At 46.2% G+C, this 27959-nt stretch overlaps 2 protein-coding genes across 7 annotated transcripts in view; one reads left to right on the top strand and one right to left on the bottom strand.

Annotated features, from left to right (window-relative positions):
• The window catches only part of LOC119172459 (uncharacterized), a 163263-nt gene that overhangs the window by 78366 nt on the left and 56938 nt on the right, over positions 1–27959 (top strand). The gene's annotated exons all lie outside the window — the stretch shown is intronic.
• LOC119184939 (uncharacterized) lies at positions 1274–27503 on the bottom strand. 6 transcript variants are annotated; one of them, XM_075893845.1, is made up of 5 exons: positions 25652–26112; positions 19819–20002; positions 18349–18496; positions 14708–14815; positions 2914–3044 (listed from the first exon to the last, which is right to left on the bottom strand). In XM_075893845.1, exons 1-4 carry the CDS (start codon positions 25698–25700, stop codon positions 14729–14731), a joined length of 468 nt encoding a protein of 155 aa, XP_075749960.1. In that variant the 5' UTR covers positions 25701–26112; the 3' UTR covers positions 2914–3044; positions 14708–14728. The 6 variants fall into 6 exon arrangements, with proteins under 6 accessions (XP_075749961.1, XP_037289988.1, XP_075749960.1 ...); XM_075893847.1 differs by lacking the exon at positions 2914–3044 and adding an exon at positions 23455–23573 and having other exon boundaries at positions 14412–14815; positions 25652–26108; XM_037434090.2 differs by lacking the exon at positions 2914–3044 and adding an exon at positions 22996–23079 and having other exon boundaries at positions 14412–14815; positions 25652–26106.

Raw genomic sequence — 27959 nt, 5'->3', positions numbered from 1 at the left:
TTCCTGTCAGCGCTGCGAACAATTCAAGCTCACTGCCAGTGTCCTCAGGTGATGATGCATCGCCCTTATTTAGCCTGGAAATTGAGCTGGAATTTTCACTTGGCAGACAGTCTTCCTTGAACGCCTCATATGTTGTTTCGAGAAAGTTGATCTTGTTTATGGATAATGACCGCCTCACTGCATAACCACTTATGCGTTAATGCGCGTTGCTAAATACTGTGCATTTCTTGTATTGGACCATCTATTAGTCATGTTGGCTCTGACGACTTGCTGATGTTCCTTTTGCTTGGAATACTGTCTTAGCTACAGGGAAAGCCAAAACCAAGTTCTTTTCTTTGCCTGAAAGGCAAATCCTCTGACTATAAGTACTAGTCAGACAATTTGTTTGTTATCTATCCCAGTTCCTGCATTCTCGATCTCACTCTTAAAAGACATGTATCTTAAACGATACAAGCGGTCACGCTACCAGAAAATGACCAATGAGTTGAAGGGATCCAGCCATGAGCCCCGAGAAATGAAAACCATTGATGAAAACCTCGATAATGTATCAGTGGGCAAACATTGAAATAACACGCGTGAAATACATGAGACGCTAGGGCCACGACACTGCCCACTGAGCTATGCATCGGCGGGGCATACACCGCAGGCACGCGGACCGGCCCGTCACCAACTGTCCGGCTGGCGCGTCGGCTGCTCCTTTTGAACTGTACGATTGTGCCGCGCGCATCTCTGATGCGCAGCGCGTGTTCCAGTTGAAGTAGCCGTGAAATGGGCGTGATTCCCACGGAGTTAAAGAAGGCAAGTGCACGAGTCAGAAAAAAATCAATTGTCAGAGTCATTACCACGTATACCGTGCTATGTTACTGAAAAAAAAAGTGAACGTACAGATGCCTTCACCCCCGTGTTCTAGAACGTTCCTTCACTCAAGCTTAACCTTCACTCGAGAAAACCGATGGAAGTGCCATCTGTAGGTATGACAAGTCACTACATATCAGCAATAATCTGCTGCAATTCTTGAGTAGCACAACGTCATTTTTAACTGGGTAATGGCGCAGTGCTCGACTCTGTCAAGTGAAGGATGAAAGTCGAGTCAAGGAGTGTTTGTGAATACGGGAGTCAGTGTTCTAAAAAGTCAGGCTCACAACACAAAATCCTAGGCTAAAAGATTCACTTTACTCACACACTATTTTATGCTCGGCGCCAATGTATCTGCATTCGTGCAAAAAAAAAAAAAAAAGACGGGTACCCAAAAAAAGTTTTTTTTTGCAAAAAAAAAAACTTTTTTTGGGTACCCGTCTTTTTTTTTTCTTCCATGGCAACAACTTGTGACCAGATATAGAGGGCTGCACTTGACGCCGAGTGTAGTGAAAGACGATAATTTCCCGTGGAGGCTTTGACATTGTGAGCATCCCACGTCGTACAGTGCCAGATATTTGCTGAGAGATTTGTATCCTTTGTTCGTACAGTTGTTCAGAGAGTTGTCGGTTACCGCGAACTGTCATGGCACACTCGAGTAACATCCCACCACTTTTCCGCCGTTGATGAATTCAATTCGTAGGTTGCTCTTCCCACCCTGCGAGTCCAAGATGTCACCAATTTCAACAACAGTAACGGGAAACTCACGAAATAAGCAGAAGGTAAAGAAATCTAGGAGATTCTGTTAATAACAGCGAAAAATTGGTATCGAAAATAACGTGACCATCGGTAACTCATATTACTTTCGACGCGGAAGTCCCTCAACTTTAGAACTTTAGTAAAATGTGAAGTGTTTTTTTTTTTAGTTCATCACCCTTCAGTAACCCCTTGTTCACATGTGCGAGCTGGAGTGGCTTCTCGCATGCATAGCTTCAATGGGTTACTGTCCTTACTGCTATAGCAAAGATATTTCGGGGTGAGGGCAAGTGGTTAAACAAAAACATTTAAATGACTTAGAGACAATCACTAATGTAGCGTACAGTTAGACCAAATGTTTAAACGCAGATGAGACGCGAAAAAATCCGTGCGCATAGTTAACATGCCACGTATTACGTGTACAGCTGCGCAGAATGGCGCCAACTAGTGTCTCGTGGAAATACCACTAGAATTTTCATATCACTCAGATTATCTTTTGGTTGCGTGGCTAAATTGTTTAACTAGAAAAAAATAGCTGAATTATTCATATTAAAAAACTTACCTCTGTTGTCAAGTAGAATGCTTGGTAACCGAAAACGTTCATCTGTGCATGATAGACACTTGGTCTGAATTCGCACGGATTGGTGGGTGGGCCCTTTGGATCGCGTCTCACCAGCGCACACATTTTGTAGCCCCTACAAGGACAGCGTTGTGCAGGTGATTTTACCATATCCATTGGATTCTGACACTTTTTCGAAGGAAGATGCAGACAAGAGAATGTAGACAGAAAACGCACTTGGGGCTACACCGGCACACCTACAGGCACATCCCAAAATGTAACACAATATATATCATGAAACAAACATACCGCAACCCGCTTTACGACTGATCCATCAGAAAGAAGAAAATAATTGGATCAGCCATCCTTTGTTCGATATAACAGAAAAATAGAAGCGCGAAAGGTGCTGACGGTATGCACTAGTGTATGTACAAGAGATGAAGTTCCTATGATAGAGTCCTTGTCATAGGAATTAACAGGCATTTATGCCTTGTTGTAAAAAAATAGTAGATAATGCGGGCTTGTTCTGTCTATTTGTCATTCCTGTTTGCTTTTTTTGTTTAAAACTGATTATGCATATACACAACTCGTCCAAATACTTGCAGTTATGAGACTTGTTCAACAAGGATGCATGTTCAATTATGTGGAAGTCATTTAGAGTGCGCCACTCTTATGGCGCGGGAAAAAAATGTTGCGGCGGACGGCACACTTGATACTCACGGTCGAGGGTATTCCAATGCCTCGCCAGCCACAGTTACGCGAAGTTCAGGATCCTCCAAATGTCCCCTCACAATGACGTCGAAGGAAAGCACTGCCTGTCCTCGGTCCATCTCGCTTTTGGCCGCTACGTTCTCAATCATGGCCGTTGCAGACCCTGCGGATCATTATGTTAAGCAAAAGTGTTCAACGATTTCGAGTACTTCGTACTCAACTATGGGAGAGCAGTGAGCCGTCCATATTACAGGTATGAAACGATACTGCTTCATAATACGTGTGTCTAGAAAAAAAAAAATGGTAACCCATTTCAACCACTCGGTACTCTACTATGGGAAACAATGAAGCCGTTCCGTGGGCCTCACACTTGATGGGGCCCTGTCGACGAAAATTCTGAAGGGACGAAGAAACTGCTTCACGTAGTCCCTCATATGAATATGAGGTCTGTTTGCCGCGCTATAGAGTTGCGGCCCGGATTCGGAAGTTTTTCTGACAGATTTCGGCAGCGTCAAACGGGAAATGTCCCACGAGGGTGAGTCTACAGAAATGCTGCTTTCAAAGATGTCCAACGCACATGGGCATTTGCATGCATCGTTTTCTGGTAATCTAAGCTATCTCAATACTGGGCTTGTTGACTCTTTTAATCATATGAATGTGTTCTTATATCTAGGTCACTTTTTATCCTAGTAAAACTTGTTGGAGGATTAGTTGGTGCATGTTAAAAGAAAATTATAGGACGCAAACCACCGGAAGAAAAGTGGAAACGGAAGAGCGCCCACTCACTCCCAAATTTATTCATGTCCAGCCACGGCAGCATCCCACACATGCGTAAGACACAGCACTACGTCACATCGCACAATTGGACACTCACACTGCCCATGCTCGGATTTCAGAAACCTATCAAACAATCGAATTCAGCTGACCGCAGTACTATCGACGTATCGCTAATACACATATATTTCTTCTTCCTGATGAGGTCTGCTTCTAGCATCTCTCGCTCAATCATGCCCTTGCTTCTACCTATAAGAATGATATTAGCAAATCTTGCCACACATCCACACGTGCTGCTGTGCATTATTCTTGATCGAAAGATCATGCTATCTTGCTCAGTCATTCACACATGGGCCGGTGTAAACCCTTTCACAGGAGAGCGACATTTCGTAAGCCACTCCCATAGCACAGGTGACGCAGGGCCTCGCATGCCTCTTACCGCAGGGGCCGGGCAAGGGTCCTCTTCAGATCTGTGGATACAGGCCCGACGGTTCTCTTGGCGCAGAAAACATGCCATTTACTTTATACGTATAGGCCGTCTTTTCAAGGTTGTATGCAACCTTATGGGCATACGGTACAGCTGTATACTGCACTTTCGTTTTTTCCAAAGCGCTTTTCCCCTTTAACCTTTTGAAGCAGGGGTTGAGCCCCTGCTGCAACAATCGAGCGAGGATGTCCGGCTGAGCGAGGATATTAAGCTGAATTTTTACAGAAATTTCGACAACATGCGAAGTGCCTGCCTTTTACGCAGGAGCTACCTCCTAACGAGAAAAATTGCGTTTTTAGACTTAAACCTAACTGTGACGAAGGAGCACATCTGCTGGGCCTTCTGGCCTTGTTCGTGCAAAGCACTCATGCCCTCTGATATAGCGCAATTCAAAGTAATTATTAGAGGTACTACATTTATGTGCTCTGAAGGCGCGTTGGATAAATCTTGCCCTCGTAGGATGCACGAAAGCTTTCACAACCATGTCGGTCGCCTATATTCAGCAGGGTACCCTCGCTCAGTTGTTGCGGCAGCGGCTCAATAGCTCCTTCAAGAGGAACTCGCTCACTGGATTCCGTGCCGACCAGTTGTGCCCTCGCGATCTCCGATGGCTGTGCCGCTCTGGCCGACTGGGTTGGTCCTACGCCACCTCCTGCCGCCGGTCCTCTACGACGACGACAGCGTAGCTCTGGCCGACTGGATTAACCCTACGTCATCTCCTGTCGCCGACAAGAGCTCTCGCCAGTGGTGCCCCATCCTCGGACTCCTGCGACCGTGTCTATCGTTCCTGTCTTCTCCATACTTCCGTCGCTCCCCGTCCCTGCGCCTCACTCTCTCCTTCCTGTCTATCTCTCTACCTTTTAATCCTATCCTTTTATTCCCTTCTCTACCCCCATCCCTCGTGAGCTACTGTTAAGGTGTCCTCCCCCTGAGAGGCAGTTACGGGGCTCACTTTTCTCCTCTTTTCGTTTAAAATCACTCCCCCCCCCTACTTCAAGAGGCTAAAGAGAAAAAGAAGGAATGTCAGCGGTTTGAAGAAAAGATCAGCAGTTGTCTTGTACACTCATAATGTTCCACACAACTTTGAAAAGGTGGCCAATAGGTACAAAGCACCTGTGTTATTTTCTGCCCCCCCCCCCCAAAAAAAAATTACGGCATATTCACGGGGTGAATGATGATGAATGGGCGAAGCTCCGGAGGGATTCATCGGTAAACTGTGAATCTTCCGTGTAATTCGCCCAGTCGATCATCATGTAAAGACGTGAGAAACGCTGTGTGTGTATATACACAAATCAACTTTTATTTGTTCTTAGACGATGGATGGCTTGCGATGTCCCTTGCCTCGCGCGCTCGCACATCGGGATTCTGTCTGCGAGCGCGCGCTGCTGCCGCCTTGCGCTCTCTCCGCTGTGCAGCCTTATCCATCCGGCGACTCCGAGCGCGCGCCAACAGCCAACGGATTTTATTACAACGCTCCCCCTAGCGTACGTCGCCGCACTAAATCGAACGATTGCCTTCAACCAATGACACGCGCCATATGTGACATCATTCCTATTTTATAAGATCTCGCGTCTTTCATCAACTACAAGTACCGCTTTCTAGTTTATAACATCTTGCATCTTTTCATCATCAGCTACAAGTACCACCATCTAGTGAACACTGCAAGAACTAAACTAGAGGTGGCTACGATGGATGGATGGATGGATGTGGCTGTACACTTTAGATCGGGCGGCGGCTAACGCCACCTAGCCGTAATACTTAGTGAACTAACCATTACATTTATCTTTTTTTTCCTTTAAATAATGAAGTTGAGGATTCGTACTTCGCAGTGAAGGGTTTAATTTTCACTCGTGCCTTGACTTTAGCCACCAATCAGATAACCTCCTTCTAGTTAAGTCTACCCGCTTAAAGTCTATTTTGCCCTCGCTGTCCCTAAATCCCAGTGCTTTGAAAAACTCTGCGCCATCATCCTGAACTATAGGGTGAAGCCCTTTACAGAACATTATCAAGTGTTCGGCAGTTTCTTCTTCCTCTCCACACGCACTGCATACTGTGTCGACCCCTTCGTATTTGGCCCGATATGTCTTGGTTCGCAGTACTCCCGTCCTGGCCTCAAACAGTAGAGAACCACCCCGAGTATTATCATAGATCCTTTCCTTGGCAATTTCCTGCTTAAAATTTCGATAGATCTCTAGTGCGGACTTCTTAATCGTGCCCATTCTCCACATGTCAGTCTCCGTTTCCTTCACTTTTTTCTTAACCGATAGCTCCTTTTGGTTTGGCCACCTGCTGTTTTCTAAGTATTTACCAGTCAACTTCCTGGTTCGCTTCCTCCATTTTGTATCGACATTCTTCATGTACAAGTAGCTGAAAACCTTCCTAGCCCAACGCTCTTCCCCCATTTCTCTCAATCGCTTCTCAAATTTTATCTTGCTGCTAGCTTCCCTGCCCTCAAATGATGTCCATCCCATATCACCTTGAACTCCCTGATTTGGTGTATTCCCATGAGCTCCTAAAGCAAGCCTACCTATTCCACGTTGCTTAATTTCTAATCTTGCTTGAACTTCTGATCTCATGCACAAGACCGCATTGCTGAACGTCAGCCCAGGAACCATGACCCCTTTCCATATTCCTCTCACAACATCATACCTATTGTAATTCCACAGTGCCCTATTTTTCACGACTGCTGCATTCCTGTTACCTTTAGTCGTCACGTATATTTCGTGTTCCCTCAGATACTCGGTCCCATTGCTTATCCATACGCCCAGATATTTGTATTTATCTGTTATCTCTAGCGTGACCTCCTGTATTCTAAGCTCACTACCTTCGTTGTCATTGAAAATCATGACTGCTGATTTTTCCCTACTGAATCTAAAATCTAACCTATCTCCCTCATTACCGCAGATGTCCTTCAATCTCTGCAAATCTTCCTTGTTGTTGGCCATCAGCACTATATCATCTGCGTACATTAATGCTGGTAGTGCCTGATCAATAAGTTTTCCTTGTTTGACTAAAGAGAGGTTGAAGCCCAGTCCACTTCCCTCTAATTTTGCCTCTAATCCTTGTAGGTACATCATGAATAATAAGGGTGACAGGGGGCACCCCTGCCTAAGCCCCCGTTTTACCTCTGCCGGCTTGGATACCTGTTTTTCCCACTTTATAACTACCTTGTTACCTTTATAGACACCCTTTAAAAGATTAGTGACTACATGTTCCACTCCTAGTGTGTCCAGTATTCCCCACAATTCCTCTGTAACCACGCTATCGTACGCTCCCTTGATATCCAAAAATGCTAGACACAGGGGTCTGTGTTCTTTTTCTGCTATTTCGATGCACTGCGTCAGTGAGAACAGATTGTCTTCCAACCTCCTGTGTTTCCGAAACCCATTCTGCAGTTCCCCCAGCACCCCCTCATCCTCTATCCACACCTGCAGTCTTTCCTTTATAATCTGCATCGCCAGCCTGTAGACCACTGATGTCACTGTTATAGGACGGTAGTTGTTTATGTCAGCTTTGTCCCCCTTTCCTTTATAGATCATGCTCATCCTGCTAAGTTTCCATCCATCGGGAACTTCACCATCGATTATTATTGTACTCACTGCCTCTCTCAAAGCCTGCTTAGACTTCGGACCTAATGTTTTTATCAGCCTAATTGGAATGCCATCTGGGCCTGTTGATGTACTACTAGGAACCCTTTTCTCAGCCCTTTCCCACTCTTGTTGTGAAAATGGAGCCATTGCACCACTTGATTCGTCTTTGTCTATTGTGGTGCATAAAGTACTTCTTTGTTGAAACTTTTCTGTCACCCTTGTTCTTATATATTCAATAGCTTCGTCCCCTTCTAGCCTAGCACCTTGGGCTGTAGTTATAAAGTTCTGCTCTAGGCTCGTCTCATTTCTTAGGGAGTTTAAATGGTTCCAAAATTTCGCAGCTGCCTTTCTATCTTTTTTATGTACTTCTGCCAGCCACTGAGCTCCCTTCCTTCTAATCTTTTCATTGATCAGAAGGGATGCACCCCTTCTACAGCTTAGAAAGGTTGCCCATTTTCTTTCCACATCATCTGTCGGTTCACCCCGCTGCTTAGCATGTCTGTGTTCCCTAGAGGCTTCCTGACGTTTTGCTATGGCTCTCTTAACTTCCTCATCCCACCAACTTTTGGGTTTGTGTCTTCTTTTCCGGGGTGACTTGTCACGCGTCTTAGCAAGCTCTATCTCAAAGAGTCTAATTAGATTCGTGTATGTTTCGAATTAGATTCGTGTATTCGTGTAGTCTAATTAGATTTGTGTACATACAGGGGACGGTACCGCCATCTAGCGAACACTGCAAGAACTAAACTAGAGGTGGCTACATACAGGCTACAGGGGACGCACAGCCCACGCCCTAAGGAGCTTCGCCCCTAAAAAACTGTCAGACCTCGGCCCACAGATCACAAGAGGATCCATGCCTGCCCCCTGTGGTAAGAGGCATGCGAGGCACTAGGCGACCTGTGCGATCGGAATGGTTTACGAAATTCCACTATCCCATGGAAAGGTTTTCATCGGCCAGACCGGCCGATGTGCACCCAATAGAGCGAGAGATCGTGATCTTTCGACCAAAAATAATCTTTTGGCACTTTTGCCTATGCACTGCAGCACGTGTGTATGTGTGGTAATATTTGCGAATACCACCATTATAGGTAGGAGCAAGGAGGTGATTGAGCGAGGTATACTAGAAGCATGCCTCATCAGGATGAAGAAAAATACGTGTATTGGCGATACGTCGATGGTACTGCGGTCAGCCAAATGTGATATTTTTATACGTTTCCGACATAGCAATCCACTATTCTACCTGCGCATGCACGCAGAGCCTTCAACGACATTAATCACTGGCGTATCCGACTGTGCGATGGTGTGTGTCACGCATCTGTGGCGTGGTGCACATACTGCGGTGGTTTGGCACGGATAAATTTAATCGCCAGGGGACGCTCTTTCATTTCGCCTTTTCTTCCACGGCGGTTTGCATCGTATAATTTTCACTTGTTTATATTGCCACGTTCAACTGTTGCCTATATGTGAACACGAAACTGTTACCTGCACCCACCGAAGTGCTGCGCTGCTAAGCTTCGAAACGAAGTTCCAATTTCCAGCATCTTTGGGGCTGCGTTTCTGCGAACTAGACAGAACTGCTTCTTTTGCGTACATCGCCACCGCCCCCGGCATCTGTAGCTTATAACAAGGTTCGCTTGAATGGTTCCTTCCAAGTTAAGCGGAATCCCTGAACGCTTAAAATCTATGAAAGATTCAGCTACGCACTCACCTGAGCATGGTTTCAGAGGATAGCGTTTGACGGTCGACACCGCTAAGCAGGAAGAAAACAGTGCAGCGATCAGGCCCAGAGCTCTCATCGTCTACGTGTTTCATGTGCGATGGAACGAAGGCTGAACGTAGGCCATGAGAACAGCGTGGCTGATAAAACTAGGTTGGAATGCAGCGGGGTAGGTGGCAGTCAAGCAGGTGCTGCTGCAGCAGGTGTTCGTGCTTATTGTTTATCGCTGCTTTGCGTAACTGAAGCCGGAGTACGCGGAGTAGGTTCGCCTGTACCCTGGCTACACCTCGCCAAAAAAAAAAAAGCACACATGAGGCGTATAAGTACGCAGAAAATATAAATGATGAAAAGCAATGCAGCATTCGCAGGAAGAGATCGGTGGAGCTTCGTGAAAGAACTGTTAACCAGTCGCAGATCAGATCGATCACTGCGATCAAGTACAACTTACAGCAGTAACAAAACAAAAAAGTAGCCAGTTATGTGCCTTGTACTGCGAATGTGCAAGAGTACTGATGATGAGGATGACTTTCATTGAGAAAGTCATCATAATGATCAATTTTATGAGCGTCATCAGAATCATTTATCAGTGTCTAATGTTACGTTTGTTTGAAGAAAAGCATCGCTGTCATTTTGTCTTGTGTTATTTTTTTATTTACTCTCCCTACGATCACTTAGCCAGCGTGATGCCTACTGCCACCGCAAGCACTGCTACTACTACTACTACTACTACTACTACTACTTCCATCTTATCAAAGGTCGTCGCGCAAGCTCTGGAATAATCTTGTTTTACGAAGCCTTAGATGTCATGTTTCTTTATCGTCTTCTGTAACTATGGTAACTATGACTCAAAGCGAAGAATGGAGAAGTGATCCGAGATGGTCTTCGTGAAATTTGATTCTTGTGCTGCCGTAAATACTGAATGTGCCTCTAGCGTCGCCATGCTTGTCATCACGTTTGTGGTAAACGTCCATGTTTCATTATGCGTCTTGTTTCATCAAAATAAAAGCGCGTAGCGCACATGGTGTTGAGCAGTGGGGGTCATTGCATACGTTGTCATTGTGTTAATGCCAAGGTGATGCACGCGGCTAAAGTGGAGGCGACTAAAAGTTGTAGCAGTTTTTTTTTTCTTGCTTCGACAACTTGCACATTATGTTGTTGCTATGACCCAGTCAGCCCGTGAATAATCAACTTTTTCCAAGCGGGACCCAGTTTTGCTTAAACAGGAGCAGCTACATCCTAGGAATGTCTGTGTGCGTATGTGTGTGTGCGTATGTGTGTGTGCAATGCGTGTGTGCAAATGTGTGTGTGTGTGATGTGTGTGTGTACGAATGTGTGTCTGAGCAAGCGACAGGGTTTTCTCTCTCCAGTGAATGCGAGTGAATTGTGTGCCAGACTTCGTTTTTGCAGGTGTGTGCAATGCATCTTCGATGTGTGTGTTTTTTTTTTCACGGGACCCTAACTTGATACAAACGAGTTATCACTACGTAATACGTGCCCGCAATACAGCGAGAAAAAACACTTTAGGCAAAGTTAAGTGTTCCTAAAAAAGTATCGTTGAGTATGATAAGTGTCTTGAAAAACGAAACATTTTTTTGTTCCGCTCAATAATAGCTTTAGCTGCGTCGCTTCAGTAACGATCAAGATCGATGCAACTAGTCGTGATTGATCGTGATCGCGGTGTTACATAACACGCGTCATTTTGTGGTCTGAAGAACCTCGTGCGTTTTTTTTATACAAGGTGTTCATGTATCAAGCGTAAGAGAAGCGCTTAGGCAATGTGGACTTCAACCTGACACACAATTATGAGCCGGTAGAAATCAATTTCGTTAAGATGACGCAGATGCACTTACATACACATGTCTAATTAGTCACACACACACACACCAGATGAACAAAATTCACTTTAAAACGTATACAACATTGCACATTTTCCACGTCTGGTTTGCTTACTTTCGTACTGTGTTATGCTAGCAGATTCTTTTGATTGCTTTTCTATCACGCCTCGTCTGCACCGCACTTACATCATTCATAAGGGCGCACAGCACAGCGCATATCGCAAAATCTCACCACTATTCCCACGTTGGGACACCTAAGTAGCAAACTCCCACACGAACATGTGGCAACGTTGATGACATAGCTTTTGTGAAAGGTAAATCACAGACGAGCACATTCCTCAAAACAATGACGCACACAATCTACAAAACATATACGCACACACTGAGACTTCACGTACCCCTTACATTTCCGATGGAGGCGGAAATGTTGTAGGCCCGTGTGCTCAGATTTGGGTGCACGTTAAAGAACCCCAGGTGGTCGAAATTTCCGGAGCCCTCCACTACGGCGTCTCTCATAATCATATAGTGGTTTTGGGACGTAAAATCCCACATATCAATCAATCATTCAATCACGTACCCCTTACTGCCCATGAATGGCCGCGACAAGAATCGCCGAAAGTGGTCAACCACAGGCGATATGCTTGGTGCATGCGAGCGACGCAGAGGATACACGCCGTGTTGCTGCTTCGCGTTGCCGAAACGAAGGAACGCGATAAGGCTCTGCCGCTTCAGTGCACTTCAAGCGCTGCGAAGTCAGAAACACCATCGAATTAATGACGGCCGGCGAGGATGATGCTGAGTGCAAGTGGATGAAATAGCTTCTTCTAGATGAAGAAAGCAGCACAAGAAAACTGAATGGACGCCTGCCTGTTTCCATGGAGTGGTACATAACCTCTAGTCGATAACGGCGTCGTGCTGAATTTGCCATTCGCTAATCTTGACTGTTACGTCATAGTAAAAAGTGACCTCCGTTGTTCGCGCATAAAACAAATGGACAGCGCTGCACTTTACCATATTACTCTTTATTCATAGCTTGTCACCAACTATATATTGTATCGCAACGGCACTCCGCATTCGCTTGTTTACCTGCCTACGCAATAGGTAGGTGGGTAATTAATATATTGATTCACATAGATATTACATGGAATTTTCTGGAAATCAATTAGCCGATGATGCAGCCAACTCAGCCCATGAAGGGACGAGTGCATTCCCTATTCTTCTATCAAGGACTGATGCGGCAAGACAGCTTCACTTGCTGGCTCGAGATCCCACACGCACGTTTTGGTCGCATACCAGCTTCCAAAAGTGTCACTTATATCAACTGGATCCTTCGCTCAAATAACAGCTACCATCACAACTTTCTCGCTTCCATGCGACACTTATGGTCCCTTTGGTTGGGTGTTGCATTCAAAAAGGCATACTCCTTTCGCATCGGTATGGTAGATACCTATACATGCAACTCCTGTGGAGCTGAACAGGCCATCCAACATGTCCTGTGCAGCTGCGCTTGCTACGACACCCAGCGATGCCAGCTCCGAATGGTTTTGAACCAACTGGACTCTAGATCATTCTCTGTGCAAAAGATTATGGGACCTTAGGCATGTGCCCCAATAGCGCAGAAAACTACTAAAGAGCTACTACTGCACTTCAACACAACAAACCTGAGCGACCCCCTGTAGACTTTATGTGCTCCGACGAGTGTGCTTGTGATTGTGGGCATCTTTCTTCCCTCCGTCCTATATTTTTTCTCCCCTTCAGCCCTTCCCTCAGTGTCGGGAGAAAAACAAGGCAGGTCGATGAAGGGCGGCGGGGTCACTCGGGATGGCCGGACACTTTTGGGCTCGGGCAGACCCTTCGGCACGGCCCGTCGCCCGAAGCTGCAGTTCTGATGGTGAGCTGCGCAGAGCGGCCTCTCATCACTCTTTGTGTTCCGACCTTGGGCACGGAGACTTGGGTTTGTCCTATCAATTTAAAAAGATGCGGTTAAAATCGGCCTTTGTGCAAGGGCACAAAATACTGTGACGATAGGTTTCACCGTGAGTTATAATGAAGTGAAGGAAAATAGTTGTGCCCCTGGGGCCATATCAAGTCGTCGCCACAACACCTGGTCACTTCTGGTAAGCGTTTATACAACCGGAAGGAGGGGGTAGAGTTGTTACGTTAGAAGAGCATTTCTGTTAAACCATGTGATTCCGTGGTCGCTGGGGAGTCGATCCCTGGTCCTGCTAAGCGGAGGTAGGTCGCTTCCAGGCTGGTTGACTAGTGCTCAAGCTTGGGTGCGAGCGGCCGTATGGCCTGGATGTCCCCAGCGTCCACTTACACAAATGCGTGAGATGTGAAATACCCGATGGTTCCCTAAACTCATGCTGATTGATTTATTGATTGATATGTGGGGTTTAACGTCCCAAAACCACCATATGAATATGAGAGACACCGTAGTGGAGGGCTCCGGAAATTTTGACCACCAGGGGTTCTTTAACGTGCGCCCAAATCTGAGCACACGGGCCTACAACGTTTCCGCCTCCATCGGAAACGCAGCCGCCGCAGCCGGGATTTGATCCCGCGACCTGCGGGTCAGCAGCCGAGTACCTTAGCCCCTAGACCATCGCGGCGGGGCTCCCTAAACTGATGCTCTCTAAAATGCAGTGTGCTACTCCGGTACTGCATTAGCAGGTCTGTTGGGTCCTTTAGCTAATGTTGTAATACTTTATCACTCATTAGTTTCACCTCGGGTAGAATTGGATTGCCAGTATCGGCAATGACGTTGGAAACGTTCTGAGTAGCTCGACAGTGCTCCGTTTTTTGTGTGTACTATTTGTGCTGGTTTTCGAAAAAACAAAACAGCATTTCCTTAAATTTCCCCTTAAGGAGTATAACATAGGGTTTGTGCTTCTCAAAACGATATCCGAGTGTTTCTAACAGTTTCAGAAAATATAGATTAGCCAATGACGGCAAAAATGGCCTGAGGAAGGCCGTTACAGACTTTTATTGCGCGTAAAAAAAAAGAGGCGCTGCTTGAACTAAAGGCTTCGTCTCTGCTGGAAAAAAAAATAGTTGCATTGTACAGGCCTTTAAGTGGATAGAGAGAGATGACACTCATATCCTGGAATGTATTGCAGCACGCAGGGACTGCGGACACGTAAGCATCCTCTTTATTGCGTGCTTCAGTAGCGTCAAAAACCATTCGGATATGTAGTAGCTGCAGTCGCCATGCTCATGATTTATCACGCAGCTGCGCAGTGTTGCTCAACACTGTGACGCTTGTACTTCAGCGATCGTGGCTTAGTGAATCAAGATGTGACACAGCTATTGTAAGCAAGTGATTTGTGGGCTCGCGGTATGCTGGGCTTCCACCGCTGATTTAATCATAGGTCAACAAAAACGTCCCTGTAACAGCTATAAAACTAAACTACGGGGTCGTGGTACCTGTGGGGCACAAAGGTCCACTTATTCTTCCACGTCAACAGTGAAGTATATGCAATCGACAATTTCCCCTCCGTTTTCAATGTTGAACGTGACCACGACGCGGCCGTCCTGAAAAGAAACGGCAAAGAAAGAAATAAGCAGGACTGGGTTTTTTATAGGTCACTTTGGGAACAGTCATGTATTCAGTGTATGAGGAACGTATTTCTTCGTACCTTACAAATCTCTCTAAATGCGCCACGGCGCAGCTTTAGCACTGCCATCATGTCGCAGATATAGTTACTGTATATGCTACCTTTAGGTACGCTCTTTAAAGGTAGCATACCTAAAGGCGCTACCTAAAGGGAGCGTAGTCGTAGAACGCCATCCATTGTCTTGTCCCTCTCCGCACCTTTGTTGGCGGGGCAGGGGTAAAAATCGGAAGGTCGTTCTTTGACAAGCTGGCAGCGCCGCAGCTGCACCGTGTCGAATTTATAGTTCACCCCACAGGTAAACACACAAACTTCAATTCGCTTGAGAGGGTGTTAAAAATAAGGAGACTGAAATCGGTAAAACCTTGGATAAGTATTTCACTTTTCAGCAACAACCATAAGCTATTAAAGTAGAGAATTTAAGTGAATGAACAAGTAAGCGGATATACGCAGAGGATTGCAACGAAAAACGAAATTGGTTAAGAAATAACGACGTGCTTTCACCCGCCGTGATCGCAACATAGCAACAGCCACAAAAACTAAAAATAAGCACACGGTCACCAGATCTCGAGGCACATACGTGTCGCGCCATCTCTCGGGCGGCTGAGCACCCCGCCCGTCATAACTGTATAAGAAGCACACAAACACACTCACAAAGTATATCACACGAACGAAATAAGATATTGGAAACCACCCTCGACCGGTTTCAGATACTCGGGAACTACTATAGTCGGGTACACCTTTAGAAGACTGGAGAGGCAATTCGCTCGGCAACTAAAAAAAAAAAAAAGAAATAGTTCCGCACAAAAAATTGTGCCTCCTTCAAGAATGCGTATTTGTCGGTATAAATAAGTTTGGTGTACCATGACGAGTGCTTTGGTGAAAATGTATTGATTGAAATGCTACAGCACATGCCGGAAACTTTTAGGTTATGTTGTGGTATCCGGTGCCAGCTTTTAACTACATCAATGCCCCCGATTCTCGATCATGTGTAAGAACAATGATGAAGTGAGCCCCAGTCGTTATAAGGAAACAAGTGCCGGCTCAAAAGAGAAACAGCCAGTGAAGATAATAACACGAACAAAATGCTCCCACACAATGTAAATGTTCGCCAACATGTCAAAGTCAATCATTCTGCAATATCAAATTGTCTATTTAATGCCGTAGTCTCGTGGCAACGTTTATACTTGTACAAATACAAACAAGAAAGGAGGGGTAAAATAGAGGGAGCAAAGTTCTAGGACTGCATTGAAAGTTGGCTGGGAGGACGCAGAGATGAACGAAAATCGAGAGAAGGTTTTCAGTCTGCCGTGAACATTCATTGGGCACGTCAAGAGCGAAGTGAAATTGTAATAAAACACGAAATTAGCTGATAACTTATTGGGATTCTTCCTATGCGTGTTGCGCGAGAACTCATTAACCGCGCCTCACTAGGAGAGAGGTGGAGCTCTTGACCAATGAGTTGCATCGAAAGGGTAAGGCTACATACACCCTCTTATTCAGTGAAATTACTTACAAAAACAGATTCAGACTGTCCATGCACTGTGTAAATACACTTTTAAAGGATAACCCAATTTCATAGAAACTCGACGTGTCTGTATTCACCTCCTAGGGCAAAACTGGACACGTCTTTGGTGATGGTGAGGAAGTGCATTAAAACTAGGACTTACACAAACACCGTTGATTTTAAACGCATGTTTCCGAAATTGTACACTATGGTAAAGTGTGAAATTCTGCGACGACAGTGTAGCCCCGCTAGAGCAGATACTTAGTTCCTCACTAAGTTATCGCGCATACCTTAGAGGCCGAGGACATAACTGCACAGACACAAGTGCAATCTTTCAACGGAATCTTACGAGTGAAAAAAAAAATAATTTGGTAGGTAATCATGTACAACGTATTTCGAATAATCATTGACATGTACACGTCTAATTTTGGGCACAACACCACACATGATCGCGTGGTCACCGTAACGAGAAATTCTGCCACAAATTTAAATTAACAAACCACAACAAACTACCGATCCGTGCACGTTTCTGCAGCATGAATGGTTTCTGGAATTACGTTTTTCGGTTTGTCGTTGCTTTTGTTTATCGAAATGTGTGATCGCCTCCGATGTTAAAGTGACCAAACGAGTAGGAGTGGTGCTGTGTCTGAGATTTGACGCGTGCATTTCGATAAATGATTCAATATGCGTTCTGCATGCCCGTGTACGAATTCGTAATTACCTCACTCCTCAAATCCAGTCGAACGTTCGCACTTGTGTCTGTGCAGTTCTCACCTTGTCCTCTACGTAGTGCACAATAACGTAACAATGAATAGATACCACGAGAAAGATAAAGAGATAATAAAATGAGACAGAGGCAGGGAGGTCCACAAGAAGTGTTGCATCTGGTTTGCCACCCTGCACCAAGGCGAGCGGGAAAGGAAAAAAAGAGATGGAAAGGAAAGCTGAGAGAAAAGCAGGAGCACGAAAAAAACTAAAAGATGCAGAGAAGAAGAGGATGTCGCTCGGAAGTATAGTAGCCTATTCAAGAGGCCAATACCGTACGCACATGTTCATTCAACAAGGTATTTATTAATCTCTTCTGCGAAGACAGTTCGGGAGGGCCTTCCAGCACTGACAGTTAGCGAAGGCAGCTACGAAGAACGCGGTCTCTAGATTAATCGCTGCCGCACTGGTTTCAGGAAGCACTTTTTTCCGTAAATAGACACCCATGAACACAAACAAGTAGCCTCCTAGTTATGTACTGATGCCACGAAATAGTTGATGATTTGATTGATATGTGGGGTTTAACGTCCCAAAACCCCCATATGATTATGAGAGACGCCGCAGTGGAGAGCTCCGGAATTTTGGACCACCTGGAGTTCTTTAACGTGCACCCAAATCTGAGCACACAGGTCTACAACATTTCCGCCTCCATCGGAAATTCAGCCGCCGTAGCGTGGACTTTATCCGGTGACCTGCAGGTCAGCAGTCGAGTACCTTAGTCACTAGACCACCGCTGCGGGGCTGCCACGAAATAGTTTACAAGAGAATGGCATGCCTCCTGGATGAAATTAGGCACCATAAAGAGGCGGGGTGGAGAACCACCATCACTGGCTCTTCTCTTTAGGACCAACATTTGCGATCCCTTGAGGAGCAAAACGGACTTTAGTAAGTCTTATTGTTGGGCTGGTTGGTGCACGTTACAAGAAAATTAGACGACCCAAACCACCGCGGAAGAATAGGCGAAAGGAAAGAGGGTCAGCTCGCTACTAAATTTATTCTAGAAAAACGACCGCCATATATGCACTATGCTACAGATGCGTGAAGCACACCATTACGTCATATCGTGCAATCGGACACTAACACTGCATGTGATATTTCAGAAACTTAACATAGTAATAAAATTTTCCGCTTGATGGGGCATTCAAGACTATCACCCCAATAAATTCGTCTCAGTCACTCACCCCTATGAACTCCTCGGAACTTTCCATGTCGAGCAGGCGCACAGAAACGTGAGTGGTATAGTCGCCGGCTGGAATAGGACACTTGTTGTGCCACTCTCGGCTGAGTTGGAGTTCGTCGATTTTGGTGCCTTCGCATAACTTCAGTTCGCTGCAGATTAAAGACATATAGAAGTGGTTACTAAAATTTGGTGACGCAATGTATATCTTCTGCGCGTTTTAATAAATGCTTGTATCGTTGTAACGAAGTGCCCACATAAACCTTGCCGATTTTGAACATTCATAATACCTGAAGTAGGCAAACTAGATGCTTCGAAGCATTAGGCCTGCTAGAATGGCTTCTTTAGCCTACTTGATTACAAAGAAAAGCAGTAGAGAAACCGAACCTCGAGTTAAAGGACTCGTTCATCTCAGTTACCTCCACTTATAATGGCGTGATGTTTTGGATGACATTTGAAATAAACCAATGAATCACCGATTACTTATAATAAAGGAAAATAGGCTTGTTTTTTTTTTGCCCGTCTCCTGTGCTCTGACCCTGTTTCCTTTGCCATAGTATTCTGTCATTTGCTAATTGAACGGTGCTGACTGAAGGGCTGGTAGGGGTAGCCACAAAAGAACGCCTTAAATGCTGGACAGCACGAATTCAACACGGCAGAGAAAGAACGTTGACACACACGAGTGCTGTTAAGAGCACAGATGCACCAGACAAGCGCTGTTAAAAAGACCAATGCGTGGGACAAGCGCTTTCTGGTGTACGCCGATAGGTGGGACAGGCGCTATATATGTAGAGTCTACGCATAGGTGTGCACATGAGAAGGTTGTAGCGGGCGCGTTCGAGCCAGGGTGGCCTGGGGCACAGGCCGAAGCCCTAGGGCATCAGTAATGAGACGCACGTTCTGCGCTCCCAACAGAAGTTACCCCGATCATTGGTGCAACATCCTTTATCTGCACAGGGCTTCCAATAAGCTACACAGCTGGAGTGACGTATGTCATGCGCCCTTTACAGAGGGCAGTCCCTTCCCTCCACAAACAGGGACCAAATTCAACCACGTGCCTTTACTAAGTTTTCGCGTATTTTTCAATGCGTAAGGCTATGAAAAAGCGTTGTCTCATGATAATGGCGACCAAGGACTCCCGACGTTAAATTCGAAGAACTGCTTACTGCACCCATTCACTACCGGAAAGCCAGTGACTAAAAGCAGCAGGCTATTGTGAGTGACGTGTCACCGTTTGATTTTTCTATTCGCGTTCATTTCAGAGCTCGTTTTCTTTTGGACTCGGCCAGCGGGGGGTTGAGGCCCTGTAGTACAACTTTCTCTCCCCCCCCCCCCCCACACAGAGAGAACCCTGCGCACGTCTGTGTGTAAACACGTAGGGAAGGCTTTCATAACAATTATTACTTGCGAGTGTCAGAGCCTGAGACAAGTAACTCAGCAACGAATTTGTTTAAGTAGAAGAGCATGTTCTCACCAGTGCGATATGTAATCGGGGCACCGGAGCTCCGTGCCGTCCGGCCGTGCGAAAGACACGTAGAGTACGGGGTCAGCGTCCAGTGGTTCCGTTATCTTAAAAGCAGTGTCGATGGTCATCTTCTCGCCGAGCTTCGCATTTCGGATGTTGACATTGGTGACTTGAACTGTCGGATCTTGCTCGCCTGTCATGACATCAGTGTGATTATCGCAAAGTGCGGACCAAGCGCGTCAGTCTGGCCAATGCTTGGTTGACACGAAAGCGCAAATCATCCTTAACGTAAAGAATTTCTCCGAAAGACCTGTATATGCACACGCGCTCTTGTCCATCAGGATTGGGACTACTGCTACATCTCGGCTCAATAGCATGGTGTTTAAACACTCACAGGGCCCTGACCCATTCACTTGAGACGACTCGAAGGCCCAAACTATTATCTCGCTGCTCACAGCCGACGCATTGAACCTGCCCAGCTACCTTCGACTGCTTTCTGCACCTAACGTAGTTTTGTACTGCCTCCAAGATTAGAAGCACATCACCTGTTTTCGCATTACCTCCACGTTTGACCGAGCTATGGCGCGATGTTATGGCGCCATCTTGCGATGCTAGATCAGGACGACGACTTCATAACGACGTAACAAAAGGACATTACCGGGACATCACAAGATAAACGTTGAGATTCCGTTTTTTTTTTCACATAACTTGTGCCCGACGCCGCCAACTCGGGACGCCGACGTTCAGATTTCGTGCTTGATGAGGCATCTAATGCTCTAACCTGAACTGTGATTTGTCGGTGTAGCTAGAGAGCAACGCAATGTGCCTAACGCGGACGCTCAAGTGAGTAGATTAGGTGCACATGGTACATATTCTGAGACACTTGGTACAGTGAGTGAATGCGGGTGCACCACGCAATTCGCATTTTATTCTAATGTAACGGCTTACAGGTTTTGTCCGCAAGAAAACCCGCTATTCAACCAGAAACTATGTTAGACCAGAGAAACTCACCTTCCGAAAGTACTAGAGGCTGTACGATAAGATGCACGTAGTACACTTTTAATCTGCAAGGCGCCGAAGGCGTTGAATTGGCTTTTTAATTAAGCCTTTGAATAAAAGTATTTTGTACGCTCACAAAAGTTCTCCAAACAGAGAACCTCAGACGTTTTTTTTTGGGGGGGGGGGGAAGGGGGAGCGTATTGAAAAAAAGTAGCCTTCACCTTGTGCAGGCTGCTTCAGAACGTTAGTTCAGCCTCTACGCTAGCCAGAAGTCGCTATTGTCCTGCTCGTGTTAAATATTACGCCGAAAGAAAGCCAATTCAAAACGTTCACGACTAATTTCTATATAAAACGGGGCAATCTTGTCGAATGAACAAGTATACGTTCCTCAGACAGGCGGGCCACCATTATCTTTGTCAAAGACCGAACGATGAACACATGATTATCTGAAATTGCGAACTTCTTTCTACGAGTTGTTCATAGTAAGCATACGCCGTAAATGTCACCCGATACCCTTCTGCTGTGAAGAATGATTTGAAGTGGCTCTCATGAATACATTTAGAGCCATCTACGTTGCGTAATAAACAAAAAAAGGGGGGCTCGCTTCCTGAGTTTCGTGCCGACCGGTTGTGCCCCCACGATCTCCGACGACAGCGCAGCTCTATCGGACCAACTGGGCTCGCCCTACGCCATCTCTTGACGCCGACAAAAGCTCTCACCGAGTGGTGCCTCATCCTCGGACTCCTGCGACCGTGCCCATCTTTCCTATCTCCTCTTTATTTCCGTCGTTTTCTGTCGTTCGCTGTCCCTGCGCCTCACTCTCTCCTTCTCCCCCCTCTCTCTCTTTACATTTTAATCCTATCCTTTTAATCCCTCCTTTACCCCCCCCCCCTCGTTAGCTACTGTTGAGGTGTCCTGAGAGACAACTATGGGGCTCACTTTTCTCTTCTTTTCATTTAAGATCACTCACAACAAGGACAAGACACAGTGCTAATTACATAAAACCGATATTTCCCCACAAATTCCACTTGCAAGCGGGGCGAGGCGCTTGATTAACAAAAACTAAATCGGTCTTTGCCTTGAAGACATGAACTTCAACCCACCTTACAATTAGTCCACTGTACATAGATTGCATTCATCGCAGTATTTCATTGAATCAGTCCAGGAAAACTTCAAGTTTACATGTACACCTTCAAAAAATAAAATTAAGAGCACTTTCTCACCAGGACAAAGACTAAGATCTGGCATTTGCGAAGAGCAGATCACCGCCTGAGAAACGGCAGCCACGAGTAAAACCTCCAAGGCGATCATATCTACCGAGTAAAAGACAAACTGAATGGCGCTACAGGATGAATCGCATTTGTTTTAAACGCACACCCACAGGATGTATCTGGTGACGTGGATGCTTTTTGAGGATGCGTGCTCAGAGATTACCGGTTGCAGCTACCACGTGCAGAATGTATGCTTCACGATAGGGTAGATGAACCGCGCTTGCTTGCCGAATGTAATCAGTAAACACTCAACTGGACGCTTTTGAATCGATCGTACTTTCCCCATATGACATCCGGTTTGCGAGGGCTGGAACCTGCTCGTACTGACGAACTGATTATAATGCAGTATTACTCAGCTGGGTGTATTCTTCCACGGGATTCCAGTGTGTACACTCTCCTATTTACTGACATTATCGGAGACATTCTACGTCATTTAAGAAAAACCGTAAACTCGCCCAGATCTTTCAACTAGGGCAGACGTTGGTTCATTTCGACACACCACGTGCACTTTGCGGCTATAAACTATTTATCCTGTTGTCGCCAAAGGTTTCGCGAATAGAAACTTCTATCGTATCCACGTGGTGTAGCGGTGCCAAGTATATTATTGCCAACCTTTATTTGCTTGTACACGTGCATTATAACTACTACTAATAAAATACCCAGTGCTTTGCTGGAATTCTCAATGTTTTGTCAAAAACAAAAGTGAAGAATTTCATATGAGTGCCCTGATTGAAATATGAAAGCCGACGCATTTGCGTCACATGCGAAGGTTCACTGGCCAAGTTCACTTTCTGGGAGAGCTTCAAAGAGTTCACTTCGCAGAAATTCCGGTAATGGCGTCGTTGGTGGTCAGCGGAAAATCGGCGTTGTCCGTGAGAGGATAATATATAAAGATGTAAATAAACATTCTACAAACCTATTTGCTTCGAGTAGGAATCAACCTCAGGCCTTGTGAATGGCAGTCAGGTATTCTACTAGAGAGCTTCGCCACTGCTCGGAACTGCTCCAGAAAAAAAGAACTATAAGAATATCACGTGATGCGAGGAGGTTCCTTAACGCTAGCGATGTTAAGTACCACAAGCGTATAATAGTACCAGGCGTCAAGATACGCAAATTCAACAACGAGGGGATAGTTTGGAAACCCACGCATTACTCAGTGTTCAGGTATATTCAATCGTCGCCATCATCAATAGCATCTACAATAACACCAGCTGCGTATAGCTACGTGTTATTTAGCGGATGCGTTGTGGGTATTTTGCAACTTGGCAAAAGGAACAATTTTGGCGTCATGAGAATTTCATAAGGGAGATTGCCGTAGACGTTATCCGACATTTTGAAACGGTCAATCTAACTCGAGCAGACATCTCTATCTTACCAGTAGAGTTCAGGTGTCCACCGAGAGGAAATCCAAGTCACCGATCGAGAGATGGCGTGAACGCAGCCAGATTATGTCATCGGGTTCTGCTCCCAAAGTGTAGCTCAAGCTCAATGTTTCTTAAAAGAAACAAAAATTTGTGACCACTGAGCGGACTAGGTTAAAAGTTATCATGGCAATTATGTATTTGTTCGGCCTAAATGAGAACTTCTGTGCTTACCTATGCAGAACTGTGTATGCATATATTCTATTTTTAATTATTTGTTTTTAACAACCAAGTGGAAGAAGGTAGCAGTGGGCAAGTAACAGTGGTAAAAACTTCGTTTATTTTTCATTTCAATAAAAAATAAATTCACTTGAGAGTGCGCGGACCTACGTATACACGGCCTATACCTGGGGTAACATTGCGTGATGTCATGACATGCAATAAGGATTACAAGATCACAATTGACAGTAACGGTGAAGTAAGAGTGGTCAGCTATTTAAAAGTGTATCACGTGCCAAAGGAGGCAATGCAAACTCACCATACACGGTAAAATTCAGTAAATGCAGTATTAGTCACAACAAATGTAATCACACTAAGAAATGATCTCGTATGATCCCCAAGCTGCATTTCTCAACATTATTTTCGAACACGTACTTGTTGCTGAACTTCGCGAACTACATGACGACCACAGAAAAACAAATTGAACGTTCGCCATCATGACGATAAGAATTTGGCCTAAATCTCTAACGCTAATTGTTTGTTGCACACACATCAAGAACCAAGATATTGTGTATGAGCTACAGATGTGGTAGTAGAGGATCTGCTTTGTGCGGAGTTGGTGAGTTCGGATTGCCCCACCATGGTGGTCTAGTGGCTATAAGGTACTCGGCTGCTGACCCGCAGGTCGCCGGATCGAATCCCGGCTGCGGCAGCTGCATTTCCGATGGAGGCGGAAATGCTGTGGGCCCGTGTGCTCAGATTGGGGTGCACGTTAAAGAACCCCAGGTGGTCGAAATTTCCGGAGCCCTCCAGTACGGCATCTCTCATTGGTGATTTTGGGATGTTAAACCCCACATATCAATCAAGGAGGACCTTGCATACAGGCCTAAAAAAAAGAGGGCAGTGACCCTGGCCCCAACAATCGGCGATTGTTCCCGTTGTAGTGAAGCGTACGCTTCTAGCCGATTAAAGATAATTTGTTTGACTCCGTGACAAAGTGTTGCCACGTGCAGCATTAGTTACTTTCTGACAATTTTTTGTGTGTGTGCGTGTGTGAAAACAAGCCACATGGTACTGAAATACGAATGAGGGCACCGAAGTATTCTTTTCTTCGGATTACTTTCATGAGATGAGAAGGCCCGGCTGCTACGTGTTGTCGGTCCGATAAAGGTAAAAAAAAAAAGCAGCGTACCATTTACCGCCAGCGTGCTCCCGTCGAACTGAGCGTTGACGGATTGAGCGAAGAAACTTACACCTATCTCATAACGCCACATGCAATCACCTACCCTCTTGCAACGAGTAAAAAAGACATGACTGCAAGTGTGAAAGGAAGCGCACGCGTACTGCGATGTGTCGACACCACACACTCGACGTCATACGGCAGGACAACGCAGTTTTTTTCTGTCTGCTGTCTCCACCCACACGTCCCGACTTATTTTGCCGACGGGCGTACTTAGCACAGAACTTCGATACCGAACAAGGCGGGTGTTCAGGCAAAGATGTAGGCGTGAAGCGTTGAAAAATCGTTGAACAGGGAAGGCCACTTGCCTTCGTAAGGGCAGCAGCATTGCTTTAGCGAACTAAAGCGCACTCGTCAAAACGTTGGCTCCCATGACAATACCTGTTAACGATTGCTCAAAGCATCGAGTTCCTTACATGTATTTTAAGGACATTATCAGAAGGGAAGACCTGAAAAGTTTCTAACTGGTAACGAGCACTTTCTTGAACAGGAAGTAGCCTATAACTGCTTCACATCATTCGAACCATATGGGACAAGCAAAAGGGGAACAAACTGCATAGCCGAACCAACACGCATTCAAGCCATTTATTAAACGTATTCTACATGAAGCAGGTATACGCTGTCATCATGACGGATTAGTCGAGCAACATTGCGCTTGTACCAGTCCACGGCATGCAGGGAACTTGGTTTCGACATGCAGTCAGGCAAATTGAATACCTGCTGAAATAATGGAACCAAATACTTGTGCTCACCCAATGTCTCATGGAAACTTGAAAAGCCGTCGCCGAAGTGGAAATACATCGGTTAACACAACCTTAACACGCGCCACACATGCGATGCCCCAATTTAGCCACTTTCGTCTAATGCGTGGCTGATCTGCTTGACATCGTCTACTGCGTCTTCCTTTCGCTTCACGCCAGATCAGATGTCCTATCTTTTCCGTAATCACACTTGGCACTACAGCCGAGCGAGATAACTGAGCGTGATTCACCTTGTGATATCGCTGAAAGAGTAGCAAGGGTGAGCGTTAGCAAGCACTACGAATACAAGTCGACCAGTTCCTGTGTTTCGCCTCAGGTGTAATTCACAAAATACGAAATAAAAAAGACAAATAAACAAAACGAAGTTTCAATAAAATTCTTTTATTTGTAAAAACTGTGAAATACAGTAAACGTGAACACCCACATGAACCCCCATTTGTTCAATCATATCTTAGGGTGTCACCGCTAGGAGCTCGCGTGTTCCTTGAAACCGAAACCGGCGCTCACTGTCCGGGGCTTGTCGCTACAACAAAGGTACGGGCAAGATGAAAATGGAGACGCGAGCGAGTTGGCACTGACTCATTATGCCGTAAGTGTAGCACAAAAACAAGGACGAGGACAAGAAAGTGAACACCACGGGCGCTCACTCACAACTGGAAGCTTTATTGCTTCTACCGAAAATATATGTAGGACATCTAACCTTGGCACTCGAATAAGTCCCGCGCGCGCGCATCATGGGCCACGCAAAAGACAAGCAACCAAAACAAGAACACACATTCTGCAGACTCCCCCGAATGGACTACCCCCTTTTCTTAAGTAGTACCCTTCCTTTTCCGACAAGGCCATAGAAGGGCTGCTAACGTACATACCAGCCCTTGTGTTAATGTGGCAAGCCTCGGCCAGTTCTCTTGTCGCGCGATCATGGTGTTTAAACAAGATCTCCGTCGCGGAGAATTGCACGTCACACTGGCAATCGGCGCACAGTGCGTGGCCAAGTGCGTCAGGGGTCTCTTTGCAAGGCAGACTGATGCTTTCTAATCCATGTGTTCAACCTCGTGGGTGTCGTTGGTTTTCCACTGCCAACACTTGCGTTCGGCTTCCCTGCCTCGGGCCGTGTCGGTGTTGCAGGCGCGACGACGCCATTCGCGAACGCGATCGGCTCTGCTAAACCTCGCAACACCGGTGACGGCCGGGTTAGGCCAAATCACTTTGGCGCATGTCTTGGTGGGCGAAGGAGCTTCTCTTTCCGGCGTCCTCCCTCTCCCTCGCAGATAAACGAGACGAAAGGGTGTTCACTCGATCTACGCTCGAACGTTGCCAGCGGTGGAGAGGGTGAATGGTGGTAGTGGTTAGAAGATGAGAAAAGGCACCTAATTTCTGCAACCCGGTCGGGAGCACGGCGCAGTGCCTGCGGGGAAGGGAAAAGGGAGAAAAGTGGAAGGAAGAGAAAAATATTAAGTGAGCAGTGGCACGGTCGTCATCAGCACGAACAGCAGTCCGGAAGCAAGAGGGGGGTGGCAAGGAGTCCGTCCTCAGCGATAGGGAGAGGGTGAAGCGAGAGAGAGGTGAAGCGCGCTAAGCGCGCGGCATGGGAGGGAAAGAGTGACTTCACCACGCACTGCGAGGGAAGGCGTGATCTACTTGGCACCTCCCATAACCTACGGCGAGGGGAGCGTGGCGCGGCGCGTTGGCACGGAGACACGGACGGCCAGCATTACACAGGCTACACAAGGAGCTGCTTCGCATGTAAAGGAAACAGCCCCGTGCTCCTCCCCAGGCTTTCGGTGTCCCCACTGTTGGCAGAGACGTCCCTTGTAGAATCTGGTCCGGCCCGAGGCATATGTTACCTCTTTTAATGCGGCTATGCACGCTTCCTGTTTATCCTCATGGAACGACGAAGATGAGCATGCGTCCATAAAGACAGATCATTCAGATAACGGAGCATTTAGTGAACAAATGAGAAGCTAGCGCGAGATACACCTCGATCTTCTAACGAGTGTGTTCAGAAGAAGTGGTTAACGATTTGAGTACTCGGTACTCTACTATGGGAGAGCTGAAAGCCATCCTTGGGACAAAGGTACCGAACCTGCGACGGTCGACAGATTGCGACTGCGCTATCACCGCATGATTCCTAAAAAAAGTGTCATGGCTACGTGCTCGTTGCAGGCGCGGGTACAACTGTAACACGCAGCTTATGAACGCGTCTGCTTGGGTGGTTGGTTACATGCTTCAAAGCACGGCATAGCGCTAACACAGACGGACAAGCGAGAGGCAACAAGATAAGCGCTTGTTTTGTTGT

Source organism: Rhipicephalus microplus, chromosome 4 (assembly GCF_043290135.1).
Source record: "Rhipicephalus microplus isolate Deutch F79 chromosome 4, USDA_Rmic, whole genome shotgun sequence".
NCBI classification, from domain to species: Eukaryota; Metazoa; Arthropoda; class Arachnida; order Ixodida; family Ixodidae; genus Rhipicephalus; species Rhipicephalus microplus.
Note: the sequence above shows the minus strand (reverse complement) of the source record. Positions and strands in the feature narration are given on the sequence as shown.

Coding starts and splice junctions, on each gene's coding strand:
- LOC119184939 (XM_075893845.1), bottom strand. CDS start 25,700: ATGTATTTCCACTTCGGCGACGGCTTTTCAAGTTTCCATGAGACATTG. Junction 20,003..25,651: donor AAGTTTCCATGAGACATTGG/GTGAGCACAAGT, acceptor ATGTCATGACAG/GCGAGCAAGATCCGACAGTT. Junction 18,497..19,818: donor CCCGATTACATATCGCACTG/GTGAGAACATGC, acceptor TTTAATCTGCAG/CGAACTGAAGTTATGCGAAG.